This window comes from Hippoglossus hippoglossus, chromosome 7 (genome assembly GCF_009819705.1).
Source record: "Hippoglossus hippoglossus isolate fHipHip1 chromosome 7, fHipHip1.pri, whole genome shotgun sequence".
In the NCBI taxonomy this organism is placed as follows: domain Eukaryota; kingdom Metazoa; phylum Chordata; class Actinopteri; order Pleuronectiformes; family Pleuronectidae; genus Hippoglossus; species Hippoglossus hippoglossus.
In genome coordinates, this window is record NC_047157.1 from 13,995,686 (window position 1) to 14,023,615 (window position 27,930).

Sequence of the window (27,930 nt, forward strand, 5' to 3'; positions counted from 1 at the left end):
ACACCTTATTTATTGTTGCACCCTCACAGAACCTGTCAGGCAGGTTTTGCCAGAGCGAAGGCTCAACATGAGAATAATGTGATACTGACTCTCTAATGACGTCCTCTCATCTTTTACCAACAATTTCCCTTGGCCTGCTGGTAATAGGCATCAATGTCCCATCTCACGCAGGTGGAGACTTACCCAAGAGATGAACTTGGCCCACTACAAGTGAAATCTGAAACTATATATTATTTACAGTATTATTTAGTTGGAAATGGTTCAGACTGGCCAGTGGCAGCTCTGAGTGCAAGATTTGTTTTTTTCTGCAATGCATGACCAATAGTCATGGGTTTGTTATGATCCACAGTCCAATCACATGCACAAATTTAATCAAGAATGCAATATGATTCATTGAAGCCAACAAAATTATTAAATATCATTTGAGAATGCAGTAGGTTGTTCACAAGTATCAACTGTAATTCATTTACACAAGATCATATGATAGAAAGGATAATTTTCCTTTTTTGACCCCTTTCTTTTTGACGGTGGTGAATGTGATTGAGCTTTCAGAGCAGATCCGTCGCTCAGCTTATTCAAAACTGTTGAGACCATGCAAGAAGTGAGACTGATGCAACCAGACCCAAATCAAATAGTGTATAAAAAAACTGATTTAATGTCTGTAATCAGGGATTTCTTCCATGTTTTCCATTATAAGGGTGGGTGGATTTTCTCTTAAACATTTTGTGATGTTTTATTGATCCAGCTCCCAACAAACATTGGATTTATCACAACCAACCTCATTTTTTTTTAAATTGTGAATTTGCATCAACAGAGCATTTCAAATATTCAAAGTGCACAGCGTTGCAATTCACCAATGGCAAGGATGTGCCACTGGTGGAGAGATTACTAAAATTCTGCATGATTTAATCTCTTGTTTGAGCTTCCCAACATCGCAACAGATCCAGATGTTTAATCCTGAACAAAGAAAAATGCGGGTACGCGTATGAGTTTATGTTACACATTTTATTATTATGATTATATGTGTTCAAGGATTGGTAGAAAAATGTTGTATAATCAGAAGTAGTATTATAATCATCATGTTTATAAACAATGGCTAGTAAAAACATACCACTACTTTCAAAGCACACAGATTTGGGATCCTATATGCTTTTTAGTTATTTGTCCATGTGAAATGTTAAAATGTTTTTTCACCTTTAATTTGTGTTGCATTTAAAATGAAATGTAGCACTGTAATATCATCATATGGAAGTTGAAATTAAATTATCTTGTGGTAAAAAAAGTGTTTTCATCCTTTTGTTCCTTGGCTAAATGGGAACATTTTGCATACTGCAATTCACATTTCTTTCAAACCTTTATTTATTTGTGAATTTATCTAACTATCAGACCTATTAGGTTTTCAGTGACCGAGCCTGGTGGCTGAACCAAATATTTATAAAGTTGTAATAAAACATTAAAGGGATAGTTCACAGAAAAATTTAAAACTCGCTCATTATCCAATACAATTGAAGTAACCAGCGACTGAGTCTTGGAACGGGAAAAAATGAAACAAGGTCATTTATACCATGTTTTAAGCCTTAATGTGATCCACGTGCCCCAATGTGGCTCCAGGCTAAAAACATGGTGTAAATGACGCTGTTTATTGTCCAATTTGAATGCCGGGGCTTACGGACACCTGGTTGACACCACAGGAGCAGTATGGAGGCATTTTATGTTTTTATTTTTGAAGAATTGGTCAACATTTACTTAAATTGTATTGGATTTGGCTGCAACACTGTTCACCCCTGAAACTCCAAAAGTATGTTGTGGACTCAAACACGTCACCCACCCCTCCACTGGCATAGTGGTGATTAGATAATGAGTGAATTTTCATTTTGGGGTGAACTATCCCTTTGAGGTGCCATTCCACTGTGTATCAATATGATTGTCAACCTTGAATGTTATATATTTATATATTTAAATCAGCATTTTTCAGCCAGTCAATGATAATTGATTTGTCCTGCTTTCAGTGAGGTTGAAACTGGATGGAGTTAATGATAGTATCACTCAACCTATCCTGACACTGCCACTGACAGCTCATTATGCAGGATCCTCTGTTTGGGCACCGCCCTTCCAGAGTGTACCCAATCAGAAAAGCGAATAGGTGGACCACGATAGAGGAGCAGCCAATCGCAGCGCCTGGTGGCCGCACCGAGCATCACGGGTCTGCAGACACAATCAGCTCGATGGTTACAGTGGATCATGTTATCTGAGGAGTTGCAGCTCGATTAACTGGTGTCAAAAACCGCGTTTCATTCGCAGTAAAACCGCGTTTTCTTGTTTCCCGTGTTGGTAATTTTTCGCTCCCGCAGTGCTGAAGTGGCCGGAGCAGCGAGGGCGCTCGGTGTTTTCAAAGCCCGAAACAGTCGGTGTCAGGAGGAGCGGTGTTTTTGTTGATGTCATCCGCGGCGGTGGAGCTGTAGCGACCTTCACTTTCTCCCGGATAAATAAACACTCGGTTTCTCGTGCTGTTCTTCGTCTTCTTCTTCTTCTTCTTCTTTTCCATTCCTGCCGTTGCCACCAGCAACGAGGATGGGACTCCTGCCGCTGCGGTGTGTCCTGCTCCTGTCGGCGTCTCTCCTCGCAGCCGGTTCAGATTTCCTGCCGGGATCCGAAACCTCCGTGCGGCCGCTCTTCGCCAGGCGTCTGATCGCCGAGGAGGGAGCAGCGAGGGTGGCCAAGCGGTCCCTGCCCGCCTGGCTGGCCGCTCCACCGCTCCACAAGATCAGACGCCGGAGCACCGAGCCGGGCGACTCCTGCAAAGCTCTCCAAGGATACGACGCCAAGTTAGCGGCCAACACCCACCGTGTAAGTTTACCTGCGGGTCCTGTTACACTTCGCACGTCTGACAATTTAATGAGGCGAGAGGAGACGACGCGCAGGTGTCGGACCAGGCACAGGCCCGATCAGCCTCCAGGATCCTACAGCTACTGACGACAGGCTGTTTTCCATTCAGCCCAGGAGCTCAGGATGATGGAGGATATTACACTGTAGATTTATATTTCCCCTTGCAGGCCTGTCATTGTCAAGATCCTTAGCACGAGTCTAAGTTCAGATGTTTCCTGACACCTTTCTCCAAGCCCATTAAAGGACCCTACTGGTCTTTCTGGTGATTGCCACATCAAGGCTGCCCAGATTCTTGTCTTGAATATTTGGTGCAGTGACACACTAGAGAAGACTGTAACAACGCCTGATTCCTTCATACTTTAGGAACCATCAGGCTGAAGCCCCACCAAACCCTCTGAAGTGGCCATGACCTATATCTCATTCTTGTCAAGCATGCAGCTCTCACTGTGTGTCTGAGGATCCCACTCTCCTCTGCCTGACTGGAGAGTGAAGCTGTCTGAGCGTTTATAGGAAAATTGGCCCAGGGGGGGGAAGGATCCATGTGACTGGCTGTGCGGTGGTTATTTTCTAATTAAAAGCTGTGTTTGTGCGGTAGTGAGAGCAGTTAGCAGGCAGCCAGTCTATTAGGAAACAGAGGGTACAGTATATTTGACTTTACTCGCACTTGGATCCTGAAGAGAAGTCTGAACTTGGTCTCGCCTGATTCCACAGTTTCTGGCAAGGAAGAGAAGGCAACAAAAAAGACCTACGCAACTGTGCACTGCTTTCTTTAAAGCAAACAGGAGGCCGACAGAGTCCTGTGCTGCAAATTTCCCTAGCTCCTCGCAGCCATGTGATCAACTTTGCATTGTTGCCTTTGTATACTTGGCCTTAGTAATCTAAAGTTGACAGAATTCCTAGGGGCTCAGCCCTGTCATTCCCCCCAGGTTGCTGTTGCAGGTCCCATCGGCACCGGAGCTGCTTTCAGTCCGAGCTGCTGAAAGAGACCTGTCTGAAAACAGTTTGTGAGTGTCCGCCCAGTGGGAGAGTTAGAGGCCACTGACTGGAATTTCAGGATATGTGACTTTTATCTCAGGCCTCAATCTGAAAATGAAAGCATTGCCAAAGTGAAAACATGATTCTTGACTTTAAGATTGTGTTCTGTGGTTTTATTCAAAACTCAAAAAAGCTTTTACACCTCCTCATCTATGCTTAAACATGTGATTAGAGGAAACACGACGCTAGTTTGGAGGCCAAATACACAAATAGTGTTGTGCTATTTACAATGCTATTTAGACATACTCCTCAACCAGTACTGTGGTTGTTGATGTGTGTTTTTTAATATATCTTTCATACATGAACATGTTTTGTCATTTCTCACAGTATACCTTCAATGACCTGAGTGGTTCGGTGTCCCTGGCCTGGGTTGGAGATGGCACAGGGGTGAGTATCACACCTAACATGTTCCACAGGCACAAAAAATGTTTCTTTCACAGATTTCTGAGTGAACCAGTTGAACCTTCTCTCTTTGCAGGTCATCCTGGCATTGACAACTTTTCAGGTGCCCTTCTTCATGATAAGACTCGGGCAGTCCAAACTCTATCGAAGGTAAGTCCCATGACATAACTGGTTTTAAAAAAGTACATCATTGGATTTGCATTTGATTTGACTATTTCCCTACCAGTGAGAACTATGGGAAGTCATTCCAGGATGTCACCAGCCTCATCAACAACACCTTCATCAGATCAGAGTTTGGTATCGCTATCGGCCCTGAGAACTCAGGCAAAGTAAGTCATGTGCCGAGTGAGTCTGCACCATATTGACCACTGTAAAGATTTGCGTGTGGCCTCATCAGTCTGAAACTCTGGACTCTGAATTACAGGTGATCCTGACAGGCGATGTGTCCGGAGGTCACGGGTCTCGAATCTTTACCTCTGATGACTTTGGGAAAAGTTTCACCCACAGGGACCTGCCCTTCGTCCCCCTGATGCAGATCACATACAACCCTGAAAATTCCAACGTGCTGCTCGTCCTCAGCAAGAGCGTAAGTGAATGTTAAAAGATCTGCGTTTTGTTTGGAAGGCAACATGTTTGGATGAGAGAATAGCATAAGAATAGTCTATATAAATTCAAGGTTTGTATGTGCGGATTTCAGAGTAGCAGTAGTTTAGTAATTAGTCATAAACTTAAGAGGGCAGGTGACCTTTTTAATGGCCTGTTGTAAAACCCTTAAGCGCCATCTCACTCCCTTTACGCAAAAGGCCTCCCATTGGTCAACCATTCTCTCTGCGTGTTTGCACAAAGTACATTTATTAAAATGGCCTTGGTGTTTATGAGCAGCTCTAGAAAACCAAGTTCCGTCTAACCTGTGTAAACATTGTTTTTATTGCGCATGAACTCGAAAATAATCATTTGTTTTTCATCCCCAGAATGAATTGTGGCTGTCTGAAGATTTTGGCAGCACCTGGAACAAGGCCCACAACACAGTGTGTCTGGTTAAATGGTGAGAGACAAGACAAACAGATGCACCTTAGTCACCTTAGTGCGCAGTGAACAAACACTTGTTATTCAATATCCTCTGGAGTCTGTTTCTCAGGGAAATATCTATTCAGTGAGCGTAGGGAGGATTAGAGGTACCCCATACAAAAGATTTCAAAAATTGAAATGATACCTAAGTCTGTTTTTTATTGTCTTTAGTTTTATTTCCTTCAATAAGCTACAGACGGGTGACAAATTAAAGATAAGCAGTAAGTGTTTTCATAGGGTGTTGCCATGTTGGGCAAACGTATTCAGCTTGAGCCACCTCAGGGCATTGTTCCTTCAAGTCTCTATGGGGACGTTCCCTCATGTGTTCATAATCTCCCATAGGTGTTGAATTGGGTTGAGATCTGGTGACTATTGATTCATGTGACTCCACTTATCTTTCAGGTTTGTTTTAGTTGTCCCCTGTTTTCTGATCATTACTGCTGCTTTACGATGGACAAAGCAAAGTATATTTTTTGACTCTCAGTTCTGCTTTACTCTCCTTCACTAATTTAAATTAATATTAATTAGCCAAAGACATGTTTACAATGTTATTTCCAAGACTTTTGTTCTTGCTACACCTTTGCAAAATATATAATCATAAAACTGTGACTGTTTGAATAGCCAAGCCCTCAAAGCAATCTTGTTTATTTTTTATTTTTTTATGCACTTCCTGGTTTGTGTTGCCGAGTAACCTTTGGATCTCAAAATAACTTTAGTTTTACTTTTAAAGCTGGTTTGAAGTTCACAGTGTCTGAGAAAACTGTGTGTGTGAAATGGACTTCCTGATACATAACCTTTTAATGCTGCCCCAAAAGAGGCTGAACAGGCTTAACTGTGTCATAATCAAGGCCGGAGTTTTCTGATGTGAAAACATAACACTGTAAAGAAGGACATGTCTGCATGGTGGTTGTATTTGATTAGCCATGTCATGTGGTGCTTTCTTTCACGACTTAGCAAAACTAACAACATTATAGGAGTAAACGGAGAATATGTAGAGAATCCTCGTTGCAGGAATGTTTCTCAGCCTGACTTTGTTGTTTATTGAAATGTGTGGACACTGAGAACTGTCACATCCTCATCAACAAAGCAATCTACATCTATTTTGCTGTTAAATCCTTGACTCTGTGGACTGAAATTCTCCGTACTTTCCACGCTGATTCTAGGGGAAGGAAAAACACCATCTTCTTTACAGCCGGCCTCAACGGATCCTGCAGTAAGTGATTTAGTCTTTAAGCCAGACCTGAAATAAAAAATGATCATGTGACACTTTAACCCAGGCCTACTTTTGACGGCATCAATTTTGTCTGTAGGTGTAGACCACATGAAATATAATGTATTTTACATTTTCTGAATACAGTTTAAAAGACAATTTTCTACATGTTTGTATTGACACCTATTTTTCATGATTAACTGGGTTTGGATTTAAAGAATTTAAATGACAAATGCTATTAATAAATTAGTTGATTCTAACCAGATAAAACACCAGATATTTACATCTATATGCTTATATTCATCATTTAGACCTTTAATCCTACATGAAACTTTTGGTTACACTTGTAAATTTGCATACATTTTCATCTGACATTTTCATTTTCTTCTGTTTTATGTCAGTTGATCAGGGAATGCTGGAACTGAGAAGGACGTCAGACTACGGTAAAACCACCAAGACTGTCGCCAGTAAGATCTACTCGTTTGGCCTGGGTGGACGCTTCATCTTTGCCTCCGTGATGACGGGCAAGGTCAGTATACAGAACATCCAAATCATGGCAATACAAACGCATGATCAGGCACCCAGAGGCCAAATATTTCATTTGTTTTTAAGAAAAAGCGTCAGAACTTTGTAAATGTAATATTCTTCCTGTCTCCATGTATGGTTTAAAAGAAAAGTCATTAATCATCATGTTTGCATGGTATGCTATTTTAATAGTCACAGATGTTTGGAAATGTGTTGTTTGTGAAATATTGTTTTCTTTGCCTTTTATGAATTCATTCAAGTTAATAAGCTTAATTGGGTAATTACATTCTAACCTCTTTGTTTTCCCTGTTCTCTGCCTCACTTTTGATTTCATTACTGTCTCTTTCTCTGCAGGGGACTCTGAGGATGATCCATGTGTCAGTGGACCAGGGCGACACTTGGAACATGGCCCAGCTGCCCCCTGTTGGCCACGAGCAGTTCTACTCCATCCTGGCAGCGAACGATGAAATGGTCTTCATGCATGTTGACGAGCCGGGAGGTAAGTCCATACTGCAACTTCACGCTTTTATTGTACAACAAAGCAGTAATGATAGTTGAAGAGTAGTAGACAGATAGTGTGTTTGTCCCTGTAGAGAGAAGTTAAACATGTTACTGAAGCCAGATTCAGACATGACCTCCGGGTAAAATCCGGAGAATTGGGTCCGGAGTTTACCCGTAGTTTGCCTTTCACACATGCACAACACAGCGGGAGGTTCTCTACGCAGATGCGTTCACCACAGCAAACAAAATCCTCCGCATTATTCAGGTGAGAGGTGGAGCAGCCGGTGCAGCAGACGGAGGCAGGAAGTGATGTATTAACTCCTTTGCGAAGATCACGTGATCATGTTTACTGCACCTTGACACCATCGTCAGCTTTTATCCCCACAAACTCTTTTGACATCTTCGTCGGTGTCTTCTACGTGTGTGTCAATGCTTTTTCACCGGGAGATATTTGTTTAGTTTTAGTTTTTTTTTTTTTCTTTCATTTTTGTGTCTGTCGTGTGTTTGAAGCGCAATCAACCCCCCTACTCACTTGCGGTGAATCCAGCAGGGGGGGGGGGGGGGGATCTCCTGCTGTGTTCACACAAATCGATATCTCCTGGATTTCTACAGACTTTATACTAGGAGGTCAGGCAGATAAAGTCTGTAGAAACTACGGCGCGTCTCACTCAGATATTTGTGTTTTCATTCAAGTGCCTCATTATCCAATATTTTACTTATTATTATCAGTACACTGTTTCCTATCAGCCGCTGACCCTTCAAGTGAATGACTCTTCAGTTTGTGTGATCCTCTTTGTCATTTGAATCTGTTTACAGATACAGGCTTTGGCACCATTTATGTATCAGATGACCGGGGCACCGTTTACTCCAAGTCGCTGGAGCGGCACCTTTATACCACCACAGGGGGTGACACAGACTTCACCAACGTCACCTCCCTGCGCGGAGTCTTCGTCACAAGTGTCCTGGCTGAAGGTACACAAATGTGTCCGTGTTTAGATAAAGGAATAGCAACACATGCATGTGCTCAGATTCCCTTAGAAAGACACACAGATATGACTTCTCCATTACACACTGGAGCGAGGGCGTTAGGTAAATATTTAATTAGCTGTTCAGTGTTAGATGTGCTGTCTGACTGAAGCGGCTGGCTGACACTTGAGCAGAAATGTCTCACTTCACCAGCTAGATCTTAACTCCATCATGTCTGCTGCTGTTATTTCTATTTTCTCTCGAATTCTTTTTATTTTTAAATCTGCTCTTTTTCTCCCTTCTCTACATGAACATTCTGGGGTTACATTTTTATTGGGTCTGATCCATGCCTTGCTTACTTGTACAGTGTTTTCCTCAGAATTAGATCAATCTCTGGCTGTGGTTGCACACGCAGGGGGCGGGTGGGTGATGGGTGAATGCACGAGAGCAAACAGTTCACTCCTGTGTGCAACAGAGCCTGAAGGAAAGATAAGACTAAAGTCTCCATGCCGGCTGAGGAATTGGAACATGCACACCTACAGCCAAAGTTATGACGAGGGCTGGCTGCCTGTGAGGGTGGTAAATCTTTATAGCCTTTTTCAGACATGACCACCGGGTAAAATCTGAAGAATTGATTACGGAGTTTAGCCAGAGTTTGCCTTTCACACAGCGCAGCGGGAGGTTCTCTCCACAGACATCAACTTCTCCTGGATTTCTACAGACTTTATACTGGGAGGTCAGGCGGATAAAGTCCGTAGAAACTGCGGAGCGTCTCACTCGGACATTTGCTCTCACACGTGCACCTCCTCCGGAGAAAACACGGAGGAACTGCAGAGTCCAGTGCATGTCTGAAATCAGCTTATGAAAGTTTTGACGGCACACCGACGTGGCAGGATTTCCCTCAGTGCTGCCAATTGAGAGAGAGAGAGAGGGAGGGAGACAGAGACAGGAAGGGAGAGAGCAAGAGCAAGACAAAGAGCACTGCACACACTTATACAATGAAACAACAGCACAAAACACTAAGTTAGAGATTTTTTTATGTTGTTATAAGTGTGTAAAAAGAATTTTGTTTAATATTGAAACAGTGGCAGGACTCATTCGACTATGGCGGGCAATCACAGTCTAAGTAATATATGGTAACACTGTATTTTTAGGGTGACTGAAGAATGTTACCATTCTTTTCTTGTTGTTCCAGGTGACTCTGTGCAGTCTGTGGTGTCGTTTGATCAAGGAGGGGAGTGGGTTCCCTTGAGGAAACCTGCCAACACCAAGTGTGACGCTACTGCCAAGGACCCAGAAAAGGTAAAGATAAAAAGAGGAAACTGATTCGTCTTGAGAGAAAGCAAAGATAAAACGATTGAACTGATTGTTTGGTATGATGAATTCAGTTTAGCAGTGAAATAAAAGCCAAATACTACACAGTGTTGGTCCTATAAACAGCCAGATACCAAATGCTGATTGTTTCTATGCCCACAGTGCAGTCTCCACATCCACGCAGCCTACAGCACCGCTATGAGGCTGAATGTCCCCATGCTGCCTCTGAGTGAACCAAATGCTGTGGGTCTCGTCATAGCTCATGGTAAATCCCAGTTCAGAGCTTTCACACACTCAATATGTACGTTTTTTTTGTGAGATAATCTGGAAGTTATTTATCTGGATAAACATTTCTCATCAGGGAGCGTTGGTGATTCCATCTCAGTGATGAAGCCTGATGTGTATGTGTCGGATGATGGAGGGTATACATGGATGAAGGCCCTCAATGGACCTCATCACTACTCCATTCTGGACTCTGGAGGGCTCCTGGTGGCTGTGGAGCACAGCCCCACTCAACCTATCAACAAGATCAAGTGAGTTACAGTCTTAAGCTGTTTTCAGATATGAACTTTGGAAAATATCTAGAGAATTGGGTTTGGAGATTGCCTTTCATATATAAAGACCGCAGCTGTCAGAGTCAGAGGCGAAAATGTCCAGAACATTCAGGCGAGGGTTGGCACCTGGGTAGAGCGTGCAGGAAGCAGAACAGGGCTTATAAATTCCATTGTGGAAATCACGTTTATTTATCAACAAAAACTCCCAAATAATTTATTTGTCACCAAAAACTCTCGAATATTGTTGTCTTTCCAAATTGACATCTTTAGCTGCATCTTTTACATTTATGGTTCCTTTTTTTTCATCTGGAAATATTCGCATGTTAGAAATGTCATGAACGAAGCTACTCGTTTGCTGTGGATTTTCCTAACTTAGATATTTTTCCTGCCAGAGAGGGCTGGCAGGAAAAGTTACGTCAAATATGCTGAGCAACTGACAATTGAGTTCTCATATAATGTATAACCCCTCAGGAAAATTTGTGTGACAGTGAGCTAGTATGCAAAATAACAAGTCCCTAAAACTGAACAAGCTAAATGGTTTTCAACCATTATTCATTTTACTATTTTAATTGTGCTTTTCCTTTTGTAAAGTGTTTAATTTCAACTCACAGAGCTCCAAAACCACATTACAGAGAGTAACATCTTAAGCACTGTTACAACAAGGGTTTCACAGATTCCCAGAAGAATAATTCACTACTCTGGGAAAAACAATGGCGGAGTGGCCATCTGAGATCTGGGACTTTTCTCAGTGGGACGCTACACAAATTCAGCTCCTGGCTCAATGAAAAAGAAATAAAACATCAGAGAGAGAGAAAAGTAAATGTGATTGTGTGGTGGTGATCAGCCCAGGGGAGCAGGCTGCACAGCCCACTGTGGTTCTGAGTAGCTGTCATCTCCCTTACATCTCTCTCTCCCTCGTTTCGTCTGGAATATGCAAATGCTTCAAATAGTTTTGTGTCGAGCAGCAGAGCGAGTTCAGGTCGGCGAGTCCAGTGCAAACATACAAGTTTTACCGACAACAGGAAGCTCGTCTGAGTGAGCAGGACTTGTGCAGTGCCCGTTCTAAACCTATCTGTTTAGAATGTGCTGTTTGCTTGGGATGTGGCAATGCTGGTTGCAGTTTCTGAAACTGTAAAAGTGAACTGCAGCGAGTAACAACCGACTGCTGGACGCCACAGAACCCTGAAGCTACAGCTACACCTGTTTATTCAAAATTCCGTGAAGCTCCGTACGCAGAACCCAGAACTAAGGAATCTGTGTTTTTTTGCCATTGTTCTGAACGCACTGCTGTCGTGAACAACAACGTCTCTTATGTTGATCAGTCCCAGCCGCCGCTTGTACAGAGCGCTCAACTGTTTATTCAAATGTTATTGATATTGAACGCATCATGTGTCCAATACGCACCAAATTCATACTACACTTCCTTCCCATAACAAGACACATGCCAAGTGTGAGGCAATAAGATCTGCATTGCACATACAGACAGACAGAGATTTCTGCAGTTATTAGGTACATAGATGATGTGGTCAGCCTTGTGACCTGCATACACTGTAGCCATGAGATTCTCCTTTATGTTTATTTAAGGCTGATGTTTGTACATTTCTGATGTCTTGACAGGTTTTCTACAGATGAAGGACAGTGCTGGGGTGTGTACAACTTCACCGATGACCCCATCTACTTCACCGGGCTGGCATCGGAGCCGGGAGCTCGCTCTATGAATGTCAGTATCTGGGGCTACAGAGACTCCCTCCTCAGCCAGTACTGGATCTCCATCACCATCGACTTCAGGGATCTTCTCACCAGAGACTGTGAGTGACACGATTTAAAAAAGAAAAAAAAAAGAAAGAAAATTGTGTAGAATTGGAAATATTTTGTCATATTTTGTGATTTGTTTTAGATTATATGTAAACAGAGTGCAAAATGCCGATGTTTTTAGGTGACGATAACGACTATGTGCAGTGGTTGGCCCACTCAGACGACATCAGTGATCCCAAGGATGGTTGCAACCTGGGCTACAAAGAGAAGTTCCTGCGTCTCAGAAAGGACTCTGTTTGCTGGAATGGACGAGATTACCAGGTCAACACTCAGCCGACCCCGTGTCCATGCACCCTGGATGACTTCCTGTGGTAAGACTCTGACCTGCACGCTCAAAATGTCAAACTCAACCACTCCGTTACATCGGATTAGACGTCTCTGGATAATGTTAGAATTCAAATAATTTTTTGGTGACTGATAACAACTCTCTTACTGGGTATACAGTATCAAGTATAATTGTTTCCTTTGGGTAAAAATTGATTGTGGCTTAACCCACAACTCAGAAAGTAGAATTACTAAGTCAAACAACTGGATATTTACAGTAGCAAGTGTAAATGTAGGTTTTTCTACTCGTATGCTTGTTGCAGTGATTTTGGATACTACCGTCAAGAGAACAGCTCAGAGTGTGTGGAGCAGCCAGACCTGAAAGGAAAAGTGCTGGAGTTCTGTCTGCATGGGAGAGAGGAGCAACTGCAGACTAGTGGGTAAGACTCCAGCTTCAGTCTCTGAAGTCCAACAGATCTCTGTAGCCTCTTTTCCACTGGTTTAAACACCCACCAACATCTGGCTTTTGTCTTCAATGGGAGTAGATACAATCAGCATTCACTCCCGGGTCAAATGGCTCTGCAGGAGACGGCAGTAATGGAAACATGACACCCGGGAGAACACTCATTTTTTCTTCTTCTTCTTCTTCTTCTTCTTCTTCCTCTTCCTCTTCCTCTTCCTCTTCCTCTTCTTCTTCTTCTTCTTCTTTTTCTTCCTCTTTATTTTGGCAGTAGACGTGACACTGCACCTTTTCTAGAACTACATTAGGATGAGCATTGAACTTCCGGCCGTTAAAGAGTTAATAGCCATGAGCGTTTACGTACTTATTGTTTTTTAAATCTTGGGAACAACAGCGATAATGGTTTATTACTTAACATCAAATAACTGGGTTGATATTATTTTCAACCCATGCAGGTGATGTCTCTGTGACAACCTGTCAGGTGGTTGTGAATGCCCTGCACATGTCGCATGACTTGCCTGAAATTAATTGTCATGTGTGCTTGATGAATATCTATTTATTGTCTTTTGTCCTCACCAGTCTTACTAGAGTAGTGGTAGTAATAAAAGGTTAATATTAAAAGTGTACAACACTTCATGACAGGCCAGCAACACTGACATATGTTATGTTAGAGAAAGTGACAGAGGGCTGTCGATTGTGTTTGTCTGAGTCACAGGAGACGAGAATAAGGAAGTATCTGTGGCTTAGAAGTAAGAGGAAGAGGAAGTAAATGGGAGCGAGAATGAGTCTCCTGTTTTTATTGTGAAAGCGAGAAGGCTGACTAAAATGCAAAGTAAAGTTTTGGTAAACAAACTGTAAACACACACACAGACTCAAAAGAAAATCAATATTGTTAAAGCTGTAGCTGAAGAATCCAGTTAAAACAATTATGTAGAACAGGCAGGTTGTTGTATTGAGCCATATTATGAATTACTGAATAAATTAAAACTCAATAATAATAAAACAACTGTTTTAGACTTATTTTATGTTAGACTTAATTTAAATTATTAAAACATTTATTTGATAAGAGGATAAAATTGTTATTATTATTATTATTAGTAGTAGTAGTAGTAGTAGTAGTAATGGTACGTAGTGGTATTATCACAATAAGTAAATCATGAAACCATCCAGTAATGGTCAAATGGTTTTCCTTAATAATAATAATAATAATAATAATAATAGGAATAAAACTAATAATAGTTTCCTCACTGACTGATTTGCTCTTGGTCCACAGCTACAGGAAGATCCCCGGAGATAAGTGTGAGGGAGGAAAGATGCCTGAGCGTAAAGAGATCGACCTCAGTATGAGGTGTGTGAGTGACCTCGTCGGCCCACAACTTCGGGTCAGTATCTCTGCTTCTTGAAAATGTTACAAACATTGATTTAGTCACAATGTTTGTTTATCTACAGTTTATCTGTAACTGTATTACCCTCCCCCCCCCCCCCTCCAACACTTTTATCTGCTGTTTTTTTTTTTTACAGGTCGACGTGCACTCCTCCAAGTCTATTCCCATTGTGGTAACGGTCGTCATCGTCATGTTACTGAGCATCGCAGCAGGAGTCGTCTTTGTAAAGAAATATGTCTGTGGCGGCAGGTTGGTGCATCTCTCTGCTCATATTCATAGTCCAGTTCTTAACCCAAACCTTTCTATTGAACAACATGACCAGGGAGACCATCTGTATCTTGGCTTAATTATTGTAAAATATTTAGGGCTGATTCTAGGGTAAAGAAAACAACAATTCGTACAATTTAGGTGATCACACACTCGTGGAAACATCACTAGGATTATTTTAATTCAGTTTCTGTCAATAGATCCCTTTTTACTTAAATCATACAAACTGAACCTTTAAGTGACCTGACAGTGTTGTGAATGTGCCTTCAGGTTCCTGGTTCACAGGTACTCTGTGCTGCAGCAACATGCCGAGGACAATGCTGCTGCGGAGGTAGACGACCCGCTTGAGACCAACCACACACAGAACGGGAAGATAGTGTTTCACGATGACTCAGATGAGGTACAGTGGATATATTTAACCTCCTCATATACAGGCCAAGATATGAACATGGGTTTAAGGTCTCCTTCAAAGATTAGGCTGAAAACCCACTATGTTATAGTGTTTCTAAATTACCTGAAACACCCTGCATCTCTGGCATTGCTCTACTGCAATTTCTTTGGTACTCGTTGGCCGACTTATTTGCCTGTACCTGTGATATGCTAATAACAGCAAATATAATATATTGAATGATAAACTGGAATCAGGAGTGTGGGAGGGAACAGTTTTGTACTCTATGTTTGTCCTTGCACCCTTCTGGTTTCCTCAAAAACTCTAAAGTGAAACTACATTTACCACCATATGTGGTCCAGTCTCAAAAGGTGTTATGAACTGTAGCTGGGTTTTCATTATCAGAGGATGACATTGTGTTTTAATGTTCCAGCATTAACCTGAAAGGACTTTTAACTAGGTCACCTGAGTAATGGAGGTGTGTGTGTGTGTGTGTGTGTGTGTGTGTGTGTGTGTGTGTGTGTGTGTGTGTGTGTGTGTGTGTGTGTGTGTGTGTGTGTGTGTGTGTGTGTGTGTGTGTGTGTGTGTGTGTGTGTGTGTGTGTAAACATGACCTTGTTCGCTCTCCTGTGTCAGGTTCTGACTTCAATGGTATGCTGTTCTCTTCTCTTTGCACAGGACCTGCTTGAATAGCAGGCGCAACCTGTCACGCAACTCAGCAACAGGTTTCCAGTCCACCTGGTGGCGGGCTGTTGTTCCTGCATCTCTCTTGTCTCCAGCTACTTCTTCCTTTCACCCTCTAGTCTGAACGTTGGCCTCAGCGAGCAGACGAAGAGTCTGCGGCACTCATCTGTGAAGTATAATGAATGTACAGAGGCGTCTTGGGACTAATGCACGGTTGAGGAGACCTAAAGAGATCTCGTGGCGTTGTGCTTCAGTTCTGATTCGATTGGTTGAGTTTGAATCTGCAATTAAGCAAAGTACTGATGCAGTCATTAGAACTGCTGACAGCCAGAGCAATGGGTTTTTTGAAACAAAGCTGTTTGTATAAATCCACCACCATTGCATTACGGGTCCTGCCTCTCCCATCACCTGGGAGTGCTCCTGGAAATTATACTTTTCACTTCTGTTGAAGGTCTTTATCCTTTTTCTCATGCACTTGTACATAAAACCTGTTTTTTATTCCTTTTGGATGTGGTTTCCGTTTGGAAGGTGTTAAAAGGATTGCTGTTGGAAGCTGGTAAACAACAATCTCAAACTACTCAAGGCTTTATCCCCACTTTTAATACAGTATTTAAACTGTCTAAACAGCCAATAATAAGTTCATATTAGAGACTCCTGTCTTGGCACTGATTTGTGAAATCCATTGGTGTGATCTGTGCTTGGAATATGAACCTCCATTCTTTTGTTGCTCTACAGTACCAAGATCCTTTCTCAAAGTAATAAGATGCAAGTGAAAACTTTAATTTGCATTAGATTTGATAGCAATAATGTCTTTAGACCCAATGCATTGTCCAAACACCTTAAATAATCCTCTTGGCACAATATCTCTTAAGGTCTCCAGTTGCTCCATTTGTTGAATGGAGATGTTTTTGTGAAACACATTACGTGTCAGTGTATACGGTGGTAAAGTGTGTCTGTTTCAAGACAGGATTTATTTAAAAAAAAAAATTCTGCAGTTCTAACTGCCTAAAGCACAAGGTCCTTTGTATGCTAAGAGTTTGTAGTTTAACAATTTTCCTAAATGTGACCTAATGGTTAATGTGATAATGCTGTAATAATCACTGTAGTGTGTTTATAATCATTCAAGTCGTTTTTCTACTAACTTTTGAACTCTCATGGCAAATGAAAAAGAAAATTATTATAGTTTGATAGTAAATGTCAACAAATATTTTTTACGACGCATTCAGAAAACCCAATACATCAGTATAATTTGGTGATAGTAACACAGAAGCAATGTATGTGTGTGCGGGGGACGGTTCAATAATGTAAATGTTGTATAGGAAGATAAACATTGTAGCTTATTTGTTTATGCTGCAACACCACGTGAGAATTGTTTCTTTTTATATATTTGCATCTGAGGTGAAGCAAATTCTCTAAAATGACAGGGTTATTCAAAGTCTCTCATTTAGGTATATTTTACTGCTAACTACTGTTTTGTTTTTATTTAATCATCTCGAAACTACTGTCATTGTGAAGCTAAACGTGATTGACCTCGCAACAGATCCGTCCTATCATGTCCAGTCTTACAGGTTTTGTTTTTCTCCTGCTTTTTAATATTTCTTGCACAATCATTTGTCTGTCTCGTTTTAAATGTGTTGCAGGTTTTTATTTATTTGTGAGGTGCAGGTTCAGAGTGCAGTAAACTTGATGCAGGTATGCAAGTGCCTGGGTGTGAGGGTTCTGATGTGAGGCCCCTCTAATGTGAGGCCGGCATCTGTTTACTGATAACTATTTATATCAACTAATGTGTAACCAGTTGCATCCAGTATGTCAGTGACTCCTCTTTGCTGCACTTGAGCAGAAAGAACATATGTTTCATATGGGCTCCTATTGAACTGCATGTTAACACTCAATACTATTTAAATCCACAGAGCTCTGTAAAGAATGCGGCAGTTAACCTGGTTACTATCTCTCATTTCTTGGTGTGAGACTAAGTTCTGACTGTGAGTCAACTCAAATAAAAAGGAGTGTGAATACAGGGTCATTACTCATCTGCTGTATACTGGGAGAGACTTGCCGAGCTCTTTAATGAGGTTTTATTGCATCGAGGGAGGGTAACACATTTTTTCTTGCAGTAGAACTACTGTATAAATAAGTCATAGTGAAGGTTCTGTAAATATACAAGGTTACATCTTTGTATCTGCTATGTTTCTCTCTTCTGTATATTTGAGGCAATTTTATTTGGGTTTGCCAATAAATTCATATGTTCCTCTACTTTGTTGAATATTATTTCCTACTTACACCATTAACAAATAGAATGACACTGTTTACCTCCACCGAGGCCCAACAGTCCTCTTGTGAAACCACGATTAAATTCACTGAATCTGGATTTTTATTTGAATCTGCACCAAATTGCACACACTCATAAATATCAGTACCTCAGTCAAAACCCATTGTTTCCTGGGATGCAGGATTTCCTGCAGCTGTGATTCCACTCAGGTTTTATTTTATGTTCAGATTAGATTTTTGTATGAAGGTGTTTTTCAGCTCTGTATTTCCTCTTCCCACATGTTTTGCTATCTGAATTTCTTATAAATTAACAAAAGATATTGACATGATGACTTTTGAACAGAAAAATATTAATTTATTAGACTTATTTTTGCCTGTACAGTAGAGATATATACTAGAAGTCGCTGAAATTTAATATTGCATGACGACAGCCAAACGTTCAACAGGAAGTCCTCATATTCTATACATAAAGTTTCCCTCTGCATCAAAGAAATCATTCCCAACTTGCACCACAGGAGAGGGCTTCTCCATCTCCATAAACTCTTCCAGCTGGTTATCTGTCAAAACCCAGCCATCCCAGCTCTCCTCTTCCTCTGTGTCCTCCTCTGTTGGATTAGTGCTGCTGGGCCAGTCCTCCTCTGTTGAGCTTGTCTCTATGGCATCTTTCCTGATGCCAGCTGGGAGCCTGGTGGGCAGAACAGTAACTGGGGCTGGACTCTTGGCCAGGGCTCCAGAGATCATCATCTGGTCAGCTGCAGAGATTAAAGCACCTTCTCTGCTTCCAGATGTGAGTATGGCCACCGCCTTGTTCCCCGGCAGCTTCAGTCTGTCCTGCCCTGCACCTGAAGGCAGCACCGGCTGACTCAATGCAGCCATTACTTTAGTGTCTTGCTTTGCTTTTCTTTCAGGCGCAGGAACAAACTTGTTCCTGAGGACCCTCAGGATGACATCCGGGGTGACAGAGAAGCCCTCAGCTAGACGCTCTACTGTCCACTCCTCTGGCTGCTCTTGCTTCAGGTATCTGAAAACATTACATTTTAAGCCTTAATTAAGTGAATGGTTCTTTTTGGTTTAGTGGCTGAACTGACCACAGACAGCTCCTCACCTGATCTGCTCAATAGCCTCCCAGGTCAGCTTCCTCTGTGGAGCTCCTGGTGGAGTCATCTGCCTCCTCAGTATGTGATACTTCACTGTCCTCTGCCTCTTCCTACCTTCACTGAAAAACACAGGAGATGTGATTTACAGTGTCACAGAGTGTGCAGGGAGAATTAAGTGCATTGGAGGCATTTTGTTTTCGTTGACCGTCCGTCCTATTCATGTGAACACAATAGCTCAAGAACGCCTTGAGCTAGTTTCTTTAAATTTAGTACAAATATAGATTATTTTGGTCTCATGAATGCAACATCTCAGGATCACCTCATCGGAATGTCTTCAAATTTGGTGCAAACGTTCACCTGGACACAAATGTGAGCTGAATCGATTTTAGTGGTCTAAGGTCAGGTCACAGTGACCTCACAAACCCCATTTTTTTTGCCTTGTGGATGTGTTATCTTAAGAATATTCTGAAACAATACTTTCAAACATCTCTATTGCACAACAAAGACCATAAGGCACTTTAGTATTATATTCTTTCATAGGGCGCCCCAGCATACAACCACAAGATAATTCTCGTTAACATGAGAGTAATGTGTGATGACTGGCGCTTACTCCATCAAGGTCTGGAGCTTGTCCTCCACGTCCCCCACATCCTCCGGATGTCCTCCGCCCTCCTCCTCGGACATGTCCTGGCTGTGTCCTGCAGCTCTGCCTCTGCGCACATGGCTCTGTCCGATCCACGGAGCGACGCCTCTGCTGGAGAACCTGTTAGAGGGAGTCAGTGGCCGAGCACCGAGCCTGGAGAGCAGGGAGAGGACCTGCAGAGGCCGGGCCATGCTCACGGGCACCGGGTTCTGCTGTCAGGAGTCACCGCAGAGGAGGTTCATACAGTCCGGTGTGGGACAGGAAACAACATCAGAAACTGACCGAGCGACGAACTCTTCTAATAATACTCACTGAGGGGATTTCACTACCTCACCGTTAGTTTAAAACGAGCAGAGACCTTCACTAAAACTAAACAACTCCACACTGGTTGCCCTGTGAGACTCGTGCACACACTTCCGCAAACACGAGAATAAAGTGTGTGCAACACTGCCGTCTAGCGGGGTGGCGGTGAAGTAGCACAGATACTATATTGGAGTCTTGTTCAAGCCGCATAAACAACACAGAAGGTATATTACTAAATACTAGAAAATCTAAGTTTTTCTCCAATGTAGATACTCCAGGTTTATTATACAATTCAAAATGTATATATATCCAGTATCACAAATTCATCTGGAGAACTGTCCTCATGTCTGACACGGTACTCACATCTTTCAATCTACAGGAACTGTTATCACAATTAAAACAATAGATGGATATATATCACTCAATACTTTTTACCTCCTTGGTTTAAGGAGGATTTGGACGTATACATTTTTTTAAATTTCTCTCCTCTATATGTCTGTGTTCATGTAGAGGCTAGCACATGTTTTCAGTTGATTGGGGGCCTATTCTGTTGATGAAACGTTCTTAACAAACATACTTGTAAACTGTACTTAGCTGATACCTTCCATACAGAGTGGTCTTATCACAGAAAAGGCTGTTACAAAGTTGTCATAAGTGGTCTTTATAATTTTATTATTGTCTTCAAATGAATGGTTTCGATTTAATTTATCACATTTCTTTCCACACTGAAACAGATTTTTAATTCATCCATCAGGTGTATTGATTATTCATTAATTATTATGAACTGAACAAAGCTCAGTTGTAGCACAATATGTCATCATCACATTTTCTTAAACTATATGCTTTTTATACTCCAAATTATTAGAGAAAATGTCTATCTTTTTTTTGAAAATATATTTTGATAAAGATCTATCTGTTGATGGAAATAACCCAGTGGAACTGTTTAAAATTGTATATACTGTACATAGATGCCTCTCCTCTTTGTTTTACAAATTGAGCATAGGAGGTGTTTGGACTCAGTTAAAATTAGGAGGCTATACTTTTATATACTGTACAACAAACTTGTCATATTGAGGGTGATCAAGCAAAGCGGGACACAATTTATTTCTCAAAATTCTCCTCATCAACATGAGGCCTACAGTGAAGTCAGCTCACAGAAATAATTGAAAAACAAGTCATCTGTTTCCCTCTGTTGCCGAAGTAATATTTTGTGGTGGGAAACTTAGTTTAGCTATAACACTTATCAGCTGATTCTGACTATACTCTGCAGTTTAACTTCTAAAACTACTTGTAACTGTGTTTTGAACAGTGCCATATCACAATAACTTATTATTATCATTATTGTTTTTATAATTATTATCATCATCATCACAATATATCCTTATATTTATGTACAAACTTTTTTTGCTCGTGCAATCATCCTGTGCCACTGCACTTTACTTTATAACATTTCTATACAAACTTTTAGTTATTGTACAGACACTGGATGTCTCCTTTAGGACAATTCTATTGCCTTTTGTAAATAATGTATATTCTCTTGTCTTCCTGACTCTGACCTACCTGCTGCTGTAACAACTGAATTCCCCCCGTGTGTGGATCAATAAAGTTTTATCTTATCTTATCTTATATTACATTATCATTAAGTACACCGCTACTGAATAAAATGACTCTAGAGACAGAACAGTAACTTGATGGATGGTTATGACATTTCTTAGAAATAAAAATGAGTACTGTCTTGTGATTAAATGATCACATAACAACGTCAAAACATGTTTAGAACGGTTTTGCCCAAATAATTAAATAATTTTTTTTTTTTTTACAGTGTTTTCCATTTTCTCACAGTCCCTGCTTCTTTTTCATTTCACTTCACCGTATTAAAATAACCTTTTATATGTTTATTTACATCTGTGTTATACATTTTGCGTGATGGTTGTTCCTTGTGCGTGTTTTCATAAACTAATGTCAAAGAAAACATCAATCAAAAGAAGATAGGAAAGAACTAACGTGAATATAACACGTTGTGACGCAGCGGCCCCTGCCGGTCAGCCGGGGCCCTGCAGCTGAGTGTGAGGGACACGCAGCAGCGCACCTCCTCCCGCGGCGCCGTTGTCTCATTTGCGCCATTTTGTCCGCTCACTTTGTTGATTGGGCTTTAGCGAGCTGTACTGGAGCCAATCAGAGGGGAACCGGACAGCGGAGACACGGTAAGGGAGACCCGATTGAAGGCATTGGTAGTTGTCAGCACGGATTGGTTTGTCATGGACCAACCAAATTACTAACCCTGTTAAATGCAGGAGGACAAAAAACACAAGGAGCGTAATGGCAGCTCGTTTTCTGCCGCCGCGTCTCGGGCCGATCAGGCTGCAAATGACTCCTGGTTCCCGGCGTCTGGTCCTGCGAGGAAACATGTTGTGTGGTGCTCCGCAAGCCGCGGCTAACGCTAGCTAGTTAGCTTAGATATCGACTCTCAAACAAAGGGGGTGGTTGGAAATAGCCGCGTCCAGCCCACCAGTGTAGCATCGTCTCATAAACTATAACAAACACCCCACACCCCACTGCTCGTGCTAGCGGGTTGCCTGTGGAACAGCCTCTGTGCCGCGTTTTTACTGTGTCTCAAACAGCGTTTATCTGGCTATCTTAGCTTGCTAACTGAAGCTAGCAGTGTTAGCTCTCATACGTCCATGTCCTGTTTAATAAAAACAACATCCAGCCGCAAACCTCTCTGTAAACCTAGTGCATGGTTAATATTATATATGTTTCTAAATTCCAGACACAACACGTTGTATGGTATGATACAGGTTCGCGTGATTTGAATACTGGAGGCCGCTTATGTGTCCTTATTCAAATAATGTCAAATGATAATGAGTTGCTATCAGGTCATGAACAACTAATAAGCCATTTGTGGATGGTCACTGAGGCTGTGGTTGTGTAACATGTGTTAATAATTGATGAATCTAACTGTAATAATCTAATACTGTGTAAATGTGTATTTCTTTTGTCTTAAGAGAAAAGGGTTGTGACAATAACAAGCCATGGAGCAGTACACCACTGCCACCACCACTACTGGGGAGCAGATAGTTGTGCAGACCACCAATGGACAGATCCAGCAGCAGGTGAGCTCAGACCCTACGCATAATAAATGTGGGTTATGATAAAGAAACGTATTCACATCCAACAGCACAGGTCACAGGTGCCAGAATCACAGCGTTCCAGTGGATTCCAGGTCCGGTCCAATGTCGTGATAACCACTTGTCTGAGATTGTAATTGTCCTGCCTTGTCTGCAGACACAGGGCACAGTGACGGCTGTGCAGCTGCAAACAGAGGCTCCGGTGGTGACGGCCTCAGGCCAGCAGGTGCAGACACTCCAGGTAGTGGTGTCACCGCCGCCCTGTGACAGTGCCATGACAGTGTTGCCAGTTTGCATGCCACAACCAGGGCTGTTTTGTTTTTTTTACATTTTTTTTTATTCATGATCCATCTCTATGCTGTTTGGTTCGTCCTCCCCCCCCCGCCCCAGCATGCCTAGCAGCTGCCTGAACTGCATGTTCCTCAGCACAGTGTGTTGTGTGCCAGACTCCGGTTTTCGCCCACTCCCTCATGCCTAAAAGAAAAATGAACAACAAAAATCGACTGTAGGTCTGAATAGTGTTTGTCTTTCATTTGTAAAAGCTAGTTTTACGAGTGGAACAATCTTCCTGATGAGTATGAAAGGCCAACAGGGGATGCAGGGCTGAAATACACGGATCCATATTCATCACTGGCTGTCACTTCTCATCATCGGGTTATATTTGTCTTAATCAAATGGCCAGGGAGTCCTTCCCTCTGGCATTTCTCTGTGGTACATCCACTGCCACAGGCTTTCAGCTGTCCATTTTTGTCACTCACTTATATGTTGTTGTTAGTTGGACCATCAGTACTTGTTAAGTTGTACATGGGAATGCAAATTGATTTGATGGCAGCATCTCCTCTTATCTAATCATTTGTTTTTAAGCAAGTCTGGATCCTTTCTGGAGGTTTCATGTTAGTATACCCTAAAACAGAGAGAATGACAACAAATCATCCAATTCTTTTTTTTATCCATGACATGGTTTCCTGGATGTTCTAGATTTCACGTTGCCTGCTTGCAGTCCTGTAAGTCACACGTGAGTAACTCCGTGGTACCGAACACTGCCAGTTCTCCTATAACATATCTCCTGTGTCTCCCTGTAGGTCCAGGGGCAGCCTCTCATGGTCCAGGTGAGCGGCGGTCAGCTCATCACATCATCAGGACAACCCATCATGGTGCAGGCCATGTCAGGGGGTCAGGGGCAAACCATAATGCAGGTCCCTGTATCTGGAACTCAGGGACTTCAGCAGGTAAGGGATGAGGCCTAGTTACTAGATTGTGATGTGTATTCAAGATTTACCCCATTATCCTGTACAAGGACACTGATATATGTTGAATAATACTGGTAGATACAAGGATGGGACCAATGTTTGTGTGTTTCTGTGTCTGTGTGTAGATCCAGCTGGTGCAGCCGGGTCAGATCCAGCTGCAGGGTGGTCAGACTCTCCAGCTCCAGGGTCAGCAGGGTCAGCCCCAGCAGATCATCATCCAGCAGCCGCAGACAGCCATCACTGCTGGACAGAACCAGGTATTAAACTCTGACCAGATGAATTTTAAATCCATTGCATGAAATAATTATCAATCAGACTACTGAATGTCTTCTTTCCTCACATGTGGCTCTATAGGGGCAGCAGATCAGCCTGCAGGGCCAGCAGGTGGCACAGACAGCCGACGGGCAGACCATCGTCTACCAGCCCGTCAATGCAGATGGCACTGTCCTGCAGCAGGGTAAGCTCGGTTCTCTCCTGCCTCTTGTGTTTGCCTTGTGCTTTTGTAGACTTTATAAACAGGTGCGCTGCTGAGTTGTGATTTTTGAGCAATAACTGTGATGAGAATCTCTTTACAGGAATGATCACAATTCCAGCTTCCAGCTTGGCTGGTGCCCAGATTGTTCAGGCAGGGGGTGCCAACACCAACACCACTAACAGCGGCCAAGGCACTGTGACCGTCACCCTGCCCGTTTCTGGCAACATGGTCAATGCAGGTGGAATGGTCATGGTAAGACCCTCTGCAGAGGTATCCAGCATCTTATTACCTTTTCTTTTTTTCTTTTTTTTTTGGTAGACTCACAAAAGGGTGTGTGATGTGGTATAGGTCACAGTTTTTTTTAAATGTAGTTTCTGTACAAATTTTGCTGCCAATTTCTGCATAATATAAAATTTTAGAATTTTTTTGCGATGGAATTTATTATCTTTTAATGAAATCATATTGCAATGATTTGTGAATTAATTATTTGGTGATGAATAATTTTTTTGTCTTTACTATTAATTTAATGTTTTTTTACACAAACTGCCAACAGGAACCATGTCAAATGCGGCAAATATTCAGTTTATTGAAAACCCCTAACAACACACCACAACCCCTGCTATGCACCCACGTGTCGTCCTCTTTACCAGCAGACACTCGTTGATGTTACGTTGACCGTATGCTATTCTCAACGTAACGTCAACCAGTGTCTGCTGGTAAAGAAGACGATTTAGCCAGAATGACTGATAACACATAAGTAGGTGATTTTGTGGATATTCATTTTACCATTTGTACTTTAACTGCTTGTTTGTCTCCATATATTCTATTGTATATTTTCCACTCTAGAGGATTTAATTGCTGTGGGCCTGTTTTCTTCCATCAGATGGTCCCTGGAGGTGGTGGAGTTTCCACAATGCAGCGTATCCCCCTGCCAGGGGCGGAGATGCTGGAGGAGGAGCCTCTCTACGTCAATGCCAAACAGTACCATCGAATCCTGAAGCGACGACAGGCCCGGGCCAAGCTGGAGGCGGAGGGCAAGATCCCCAAAGAAAGGAGGGTATGGTTTGATGGTCGTTGTCGTGCAATACACAAACATGTACACATTTTAAAGCTCTCATCCTCACTACCCACTTAATGCAAATACTTATATTTAGCCCTTGTTCATCTCTTCATTAGATCCTTTTTTATTTTGACTGGGCTTTTTCTGTACATCATCTTGTGTTTTGGGAGTAACAGACCAAGATTTCATGGGGGGGAGGGTGGATGATTATAGTCAAACAAAGAGCTGAAAGCTGCATAAAGGTTAAGACTGGGGTGTTAGTTGTCAATGGGATTGGTAGTACAACCCTGATGCTTTACAAGGAGTCATTTAATTTATTAGAAATGTGCCTGATATTACTTTGAATGTAGCTGTATGGCTAGATACATTGAGACGAAAGTGAAAAATACAATATTTGGGGATGAGTGAAATGACCTTTGGCCTAATGTTTAACTGGCCATGATCCTTTACACCCGCTTTTTCTCCGACAGAAATACCTGCACGAGTCTCGCCACCGTCACGCTATGCAGCGTAAGCGAGGAGATGGAGGACGATTCTTTTCCCCCAAGGAAAAGGAGGAAATGGCGTTGGCCCTGTCACAGGTGTGACAAGAAGCTGCATGTAGCACAACACAAACTATACATCAGCATCCAGCAATAAAGACCAAAAAATACAGACTGAATGGTCAACCCGCCTCTTTAAGACAGATTTTGTAACTAGACATTTCTATTGAATTAGTTTACCGTTTATTGGAAAACTGGATGTCTCCTTTAGGAATGAAACTCTTCATAATTTATAATTGTGACCTCATTGCCTTTCTTCTCGCGTGCAGCAGCAGCAGCAGCAGGAGGCAGCCCAGGCGGCAGCAGATGAGACGGTGGCTCAGATGATCCGGGTCTCTTAGCAAACATCTTCTGCCTGAGAACTTTACCCTGCCTGAGACTCTTCATCCCAGCCAAATCATCTGCCACACCTTCTCCTCTCATTTTTCTCCCCCATCTGCCCCATCGTACTACACCAGCTCTGCAGCTCCGTTACTGGGTTTCTTCTGTTCTCTCTCTACTTCTACATTGGTCTTCCAGGAAGCTGCCCATGTGGCTGCTGAGCCTCTGAACTGGTCTTCTTTTCTGAAATGGAGGATGCTTCCATGCTCAGCTTTACTGGTCAAGCACTTAAGACCAGCTTTTTCACGAGGATTTGTCGGACAGTAATGAAACATAGTTATGGGTAACCAGTGTCGGTCACACAGATGAAAAGGAAAGCTGTGAAGCCATACTCTGTCAGACCCTGGTCTGGTAAAAAATATGAGAATTTGTAACTTGTGGATTCTTGTTGCTTTAAATATTTTTTTGTAAATGGTACAGATTTTTTTTCAGAGACACTCGTTGAGCCTCGATGCTACTCTCGTGTCCTTTATCTTTTATGTGATGCCCTGTATTTTTGACATTTCTATTTTTTTCAACCCATGTGCTGTGGGGGGTGGACTCAGCATCTCAAGAACAACCTGCATCTGATGCGCAAGAAACAGAAATGTTTAACTAATGTGAAGATGTTGTACAGAAATTATTTTCTTCCCCAGTGTGTGTTTTGGATGTACTCACTAATATGCCCATTTCTGTGGATGCATTTTATACAATTTGTGGTCAGAGTTTTTGTGTTTGTAGGAAAAAAATGGCTATGTTGCATCACATTACATAATCTATCCATATAGTTACTTCATTGTGCAGTCCACCTAAGTGTTTGTTTTTTTCATTGTAGATAATAGATTTTTTTACCCAGCAGATGCAGTTGTGCGATGTTATTTTTTTTTTATAATGAAAAAAGGTTGGACATTGAATTCATGAAACCTATGTCAATTAAATTTTATTAAGTGACTCACGGTTATTTGTGGTTATTTTAAATTTGGAGTTTTATTCAGATCAGATTTTCATCTTAATGCCACATATTTAAATTGCAGGAATTGTTAACCAATTAATTTAAGTTACAAACTTAACAGACTTTTAG

General features: G+C 42.0%; 3 protein-coding genes across 12 annotated transcripts; 2 read left to right on the forward strand and 1 right to left on the reverse strand.

The window, feature by feature from the left end:
* Positions 1–2,159: 2,159 nt before the first annotated feature.
* sort1b (sortilin 1b) lies at positions 2,160–17,330 on the forward strand. The gene is made up of 20 exons (XM_034589988.1): positions 2,160–2,847; positions 4,249–4,308; positions 4,400–4,473; positions 4,550–4,652; positions 4,748–4,909; positions 5,295–5,368; positions 6,555–6,604; positions 7,003–7,130; positions 7,481–7,625; positions 8,444–8,599; positions 9,789–9,895; positions 10,070–10,172; positions 10,269–10,440; positions 12,079–12,269; positions 12,398–12,587; positions 12,864–12,980; positions 14,274–14,382; positions 14,522–14,634; positions 14,923–15,052; positions 15,718–17,330. Exons 1-20 carry the CDS (start codon positions 2,572–2,574, stop codon positions 15,730–15,732), a joined length of 2,475 nt encoding a protein of 824 aa, XP_034445879.1. The 5' UTR covers positions 2,160–2,571; the 3' UTR covers positions 15,733–17,330.
* Positions 17,331–17,824: 494 nt separating this feature from the next.
* On the reverse strand, positions 17,825–20,177 carry ngrn (neugrin, neurite outgrowth associated). Its single transcript, XM_034589989.1, has 3 exons — positions 19,699–20,177; positions 19,097–19,207; positions 17,825–19,012 (listed from the first exon to the last, which is right to left on the reverse strand). Exons 1-3 carry the CDS (start codon positions 19,920–19,922, stop codon positions 18,445–18,447), a joined length of 903 nt encoding a protein of 300 aa, XP_034445880.1. The 5' UTR covers positions 19,923–20,177; the 3' UTR covers positions 17,825–18,444.
* Positions 20,178–22,086: 1,909 nt separating this feature from the next.
* Positions 22,087–27,800, forward strand: nfyal (nuclear transcription factor Y, alpha, like). Of its 10 annotated transcripts, none has more exons than XM_034590812.1 (10): positions 22,087–22,238; positions 23,040–23,147; positions 23,320–23,406; positions 24,245–24,391; positions 24,538–24,669; positions 24,767–24,869; positions 24,988–25,157; positions 25,771–25,944; positions 26,418–26,528; positions 26,756–27,800. In XM_034590812.1, the coding sequence occupies exons 2-10, from the start codon at positions 23,067–23,069 to the stop codon at positions 26,828–26,830; spliced, it is 1,080 nt and encodes a 359-aa protein (XP_034446703.1). In that variant the 5' UTR covers positions 22,087–22,238; positions 23,040–23,066; the 3' UTR covers positions 26,831–27,800. The 10 variants fall into 10 exon arrangements, with proteins under 10 accessions (XP_034446703.1, XP_034446705.1, XP_034446706.1 ...); XM_034590814.1 differs by having other exon boundaries at positions 26,759–27,800; XM_034590815.1 differs by having other exon boundaries at positions 24,988–25,139.
* Positions 27,801–27,930: the final 130 nt, after the last annotated feature.

Excerpts from the sequence above, each read along its gene's own strand:
- sort1b (XM_034589988.1), top strand. The coding sequence starts at position 2,572 with ATGGGACTCCTGCCGCTGCGGTGTGTCCTGCTCCTGTCGGCGTCTCTC. Across the intron at positions 5,369-6,554 it reads ACAGTGTGTCTGGTTAAATG|GGGAAGGAAAAACACCATCT; the intron begins GTGAGAGACAAG and ends CGCTGATTCTAG. Across the intron at positions 9,896-10,069 it reads CTGCCAAGGACCCAGAAAAG|TGCAGTCTCCACATCCACGC; the intron begins GTAAAGATAAAA and ends CTATGCCCACAG.
- ngrn (XM_034589989.1), bottom strand. The coding sequence starts at position 19,922 with ATGGCCCGGCCTCTGCAGGTCCTCTCCCTGCTCTCCAGGCTCGGTGCT. Across the intron at positions 19,208-19,698 it reads AAGCTCCAGACCTTGATGGA|TGAAGGTAGGAAGAGGCAGA; the intron begins GTAAGCGCCAGT and ends TGTGTTTTTCAG. Across the intron at positions 19,013-19,096 it reads GAGGCTATTGAGCAGATCAG|ATACCTGAAGCAAGAGCAGC; the intron begins GTGAGGAGCTGT and ends TAATGTTTTCAG.
- nfyal (XM_034590812.1), top strand. The coding sequence starts at position 23,067 with ATGGAGCAGTACACCACTGCCACCACCACTACTGGGGAGCAGATAGTT. Across the intron at positions 25,945-26,417 it reads AGATCCCCAAAGAAAGGAGG|AAATACCTGCACGAGTCTCG; the intron begins GTATGGTTTGAT and ends TTTCTCCGACAG. Across the intron at positions 26,529-26,755 it reads TGGCGTTGGCCCTGTCACAG|CAGCAGCAGCAGCAGCAGGA; the intron begins GTGTGACAAGAA and ends TCTTCTCGCGTG.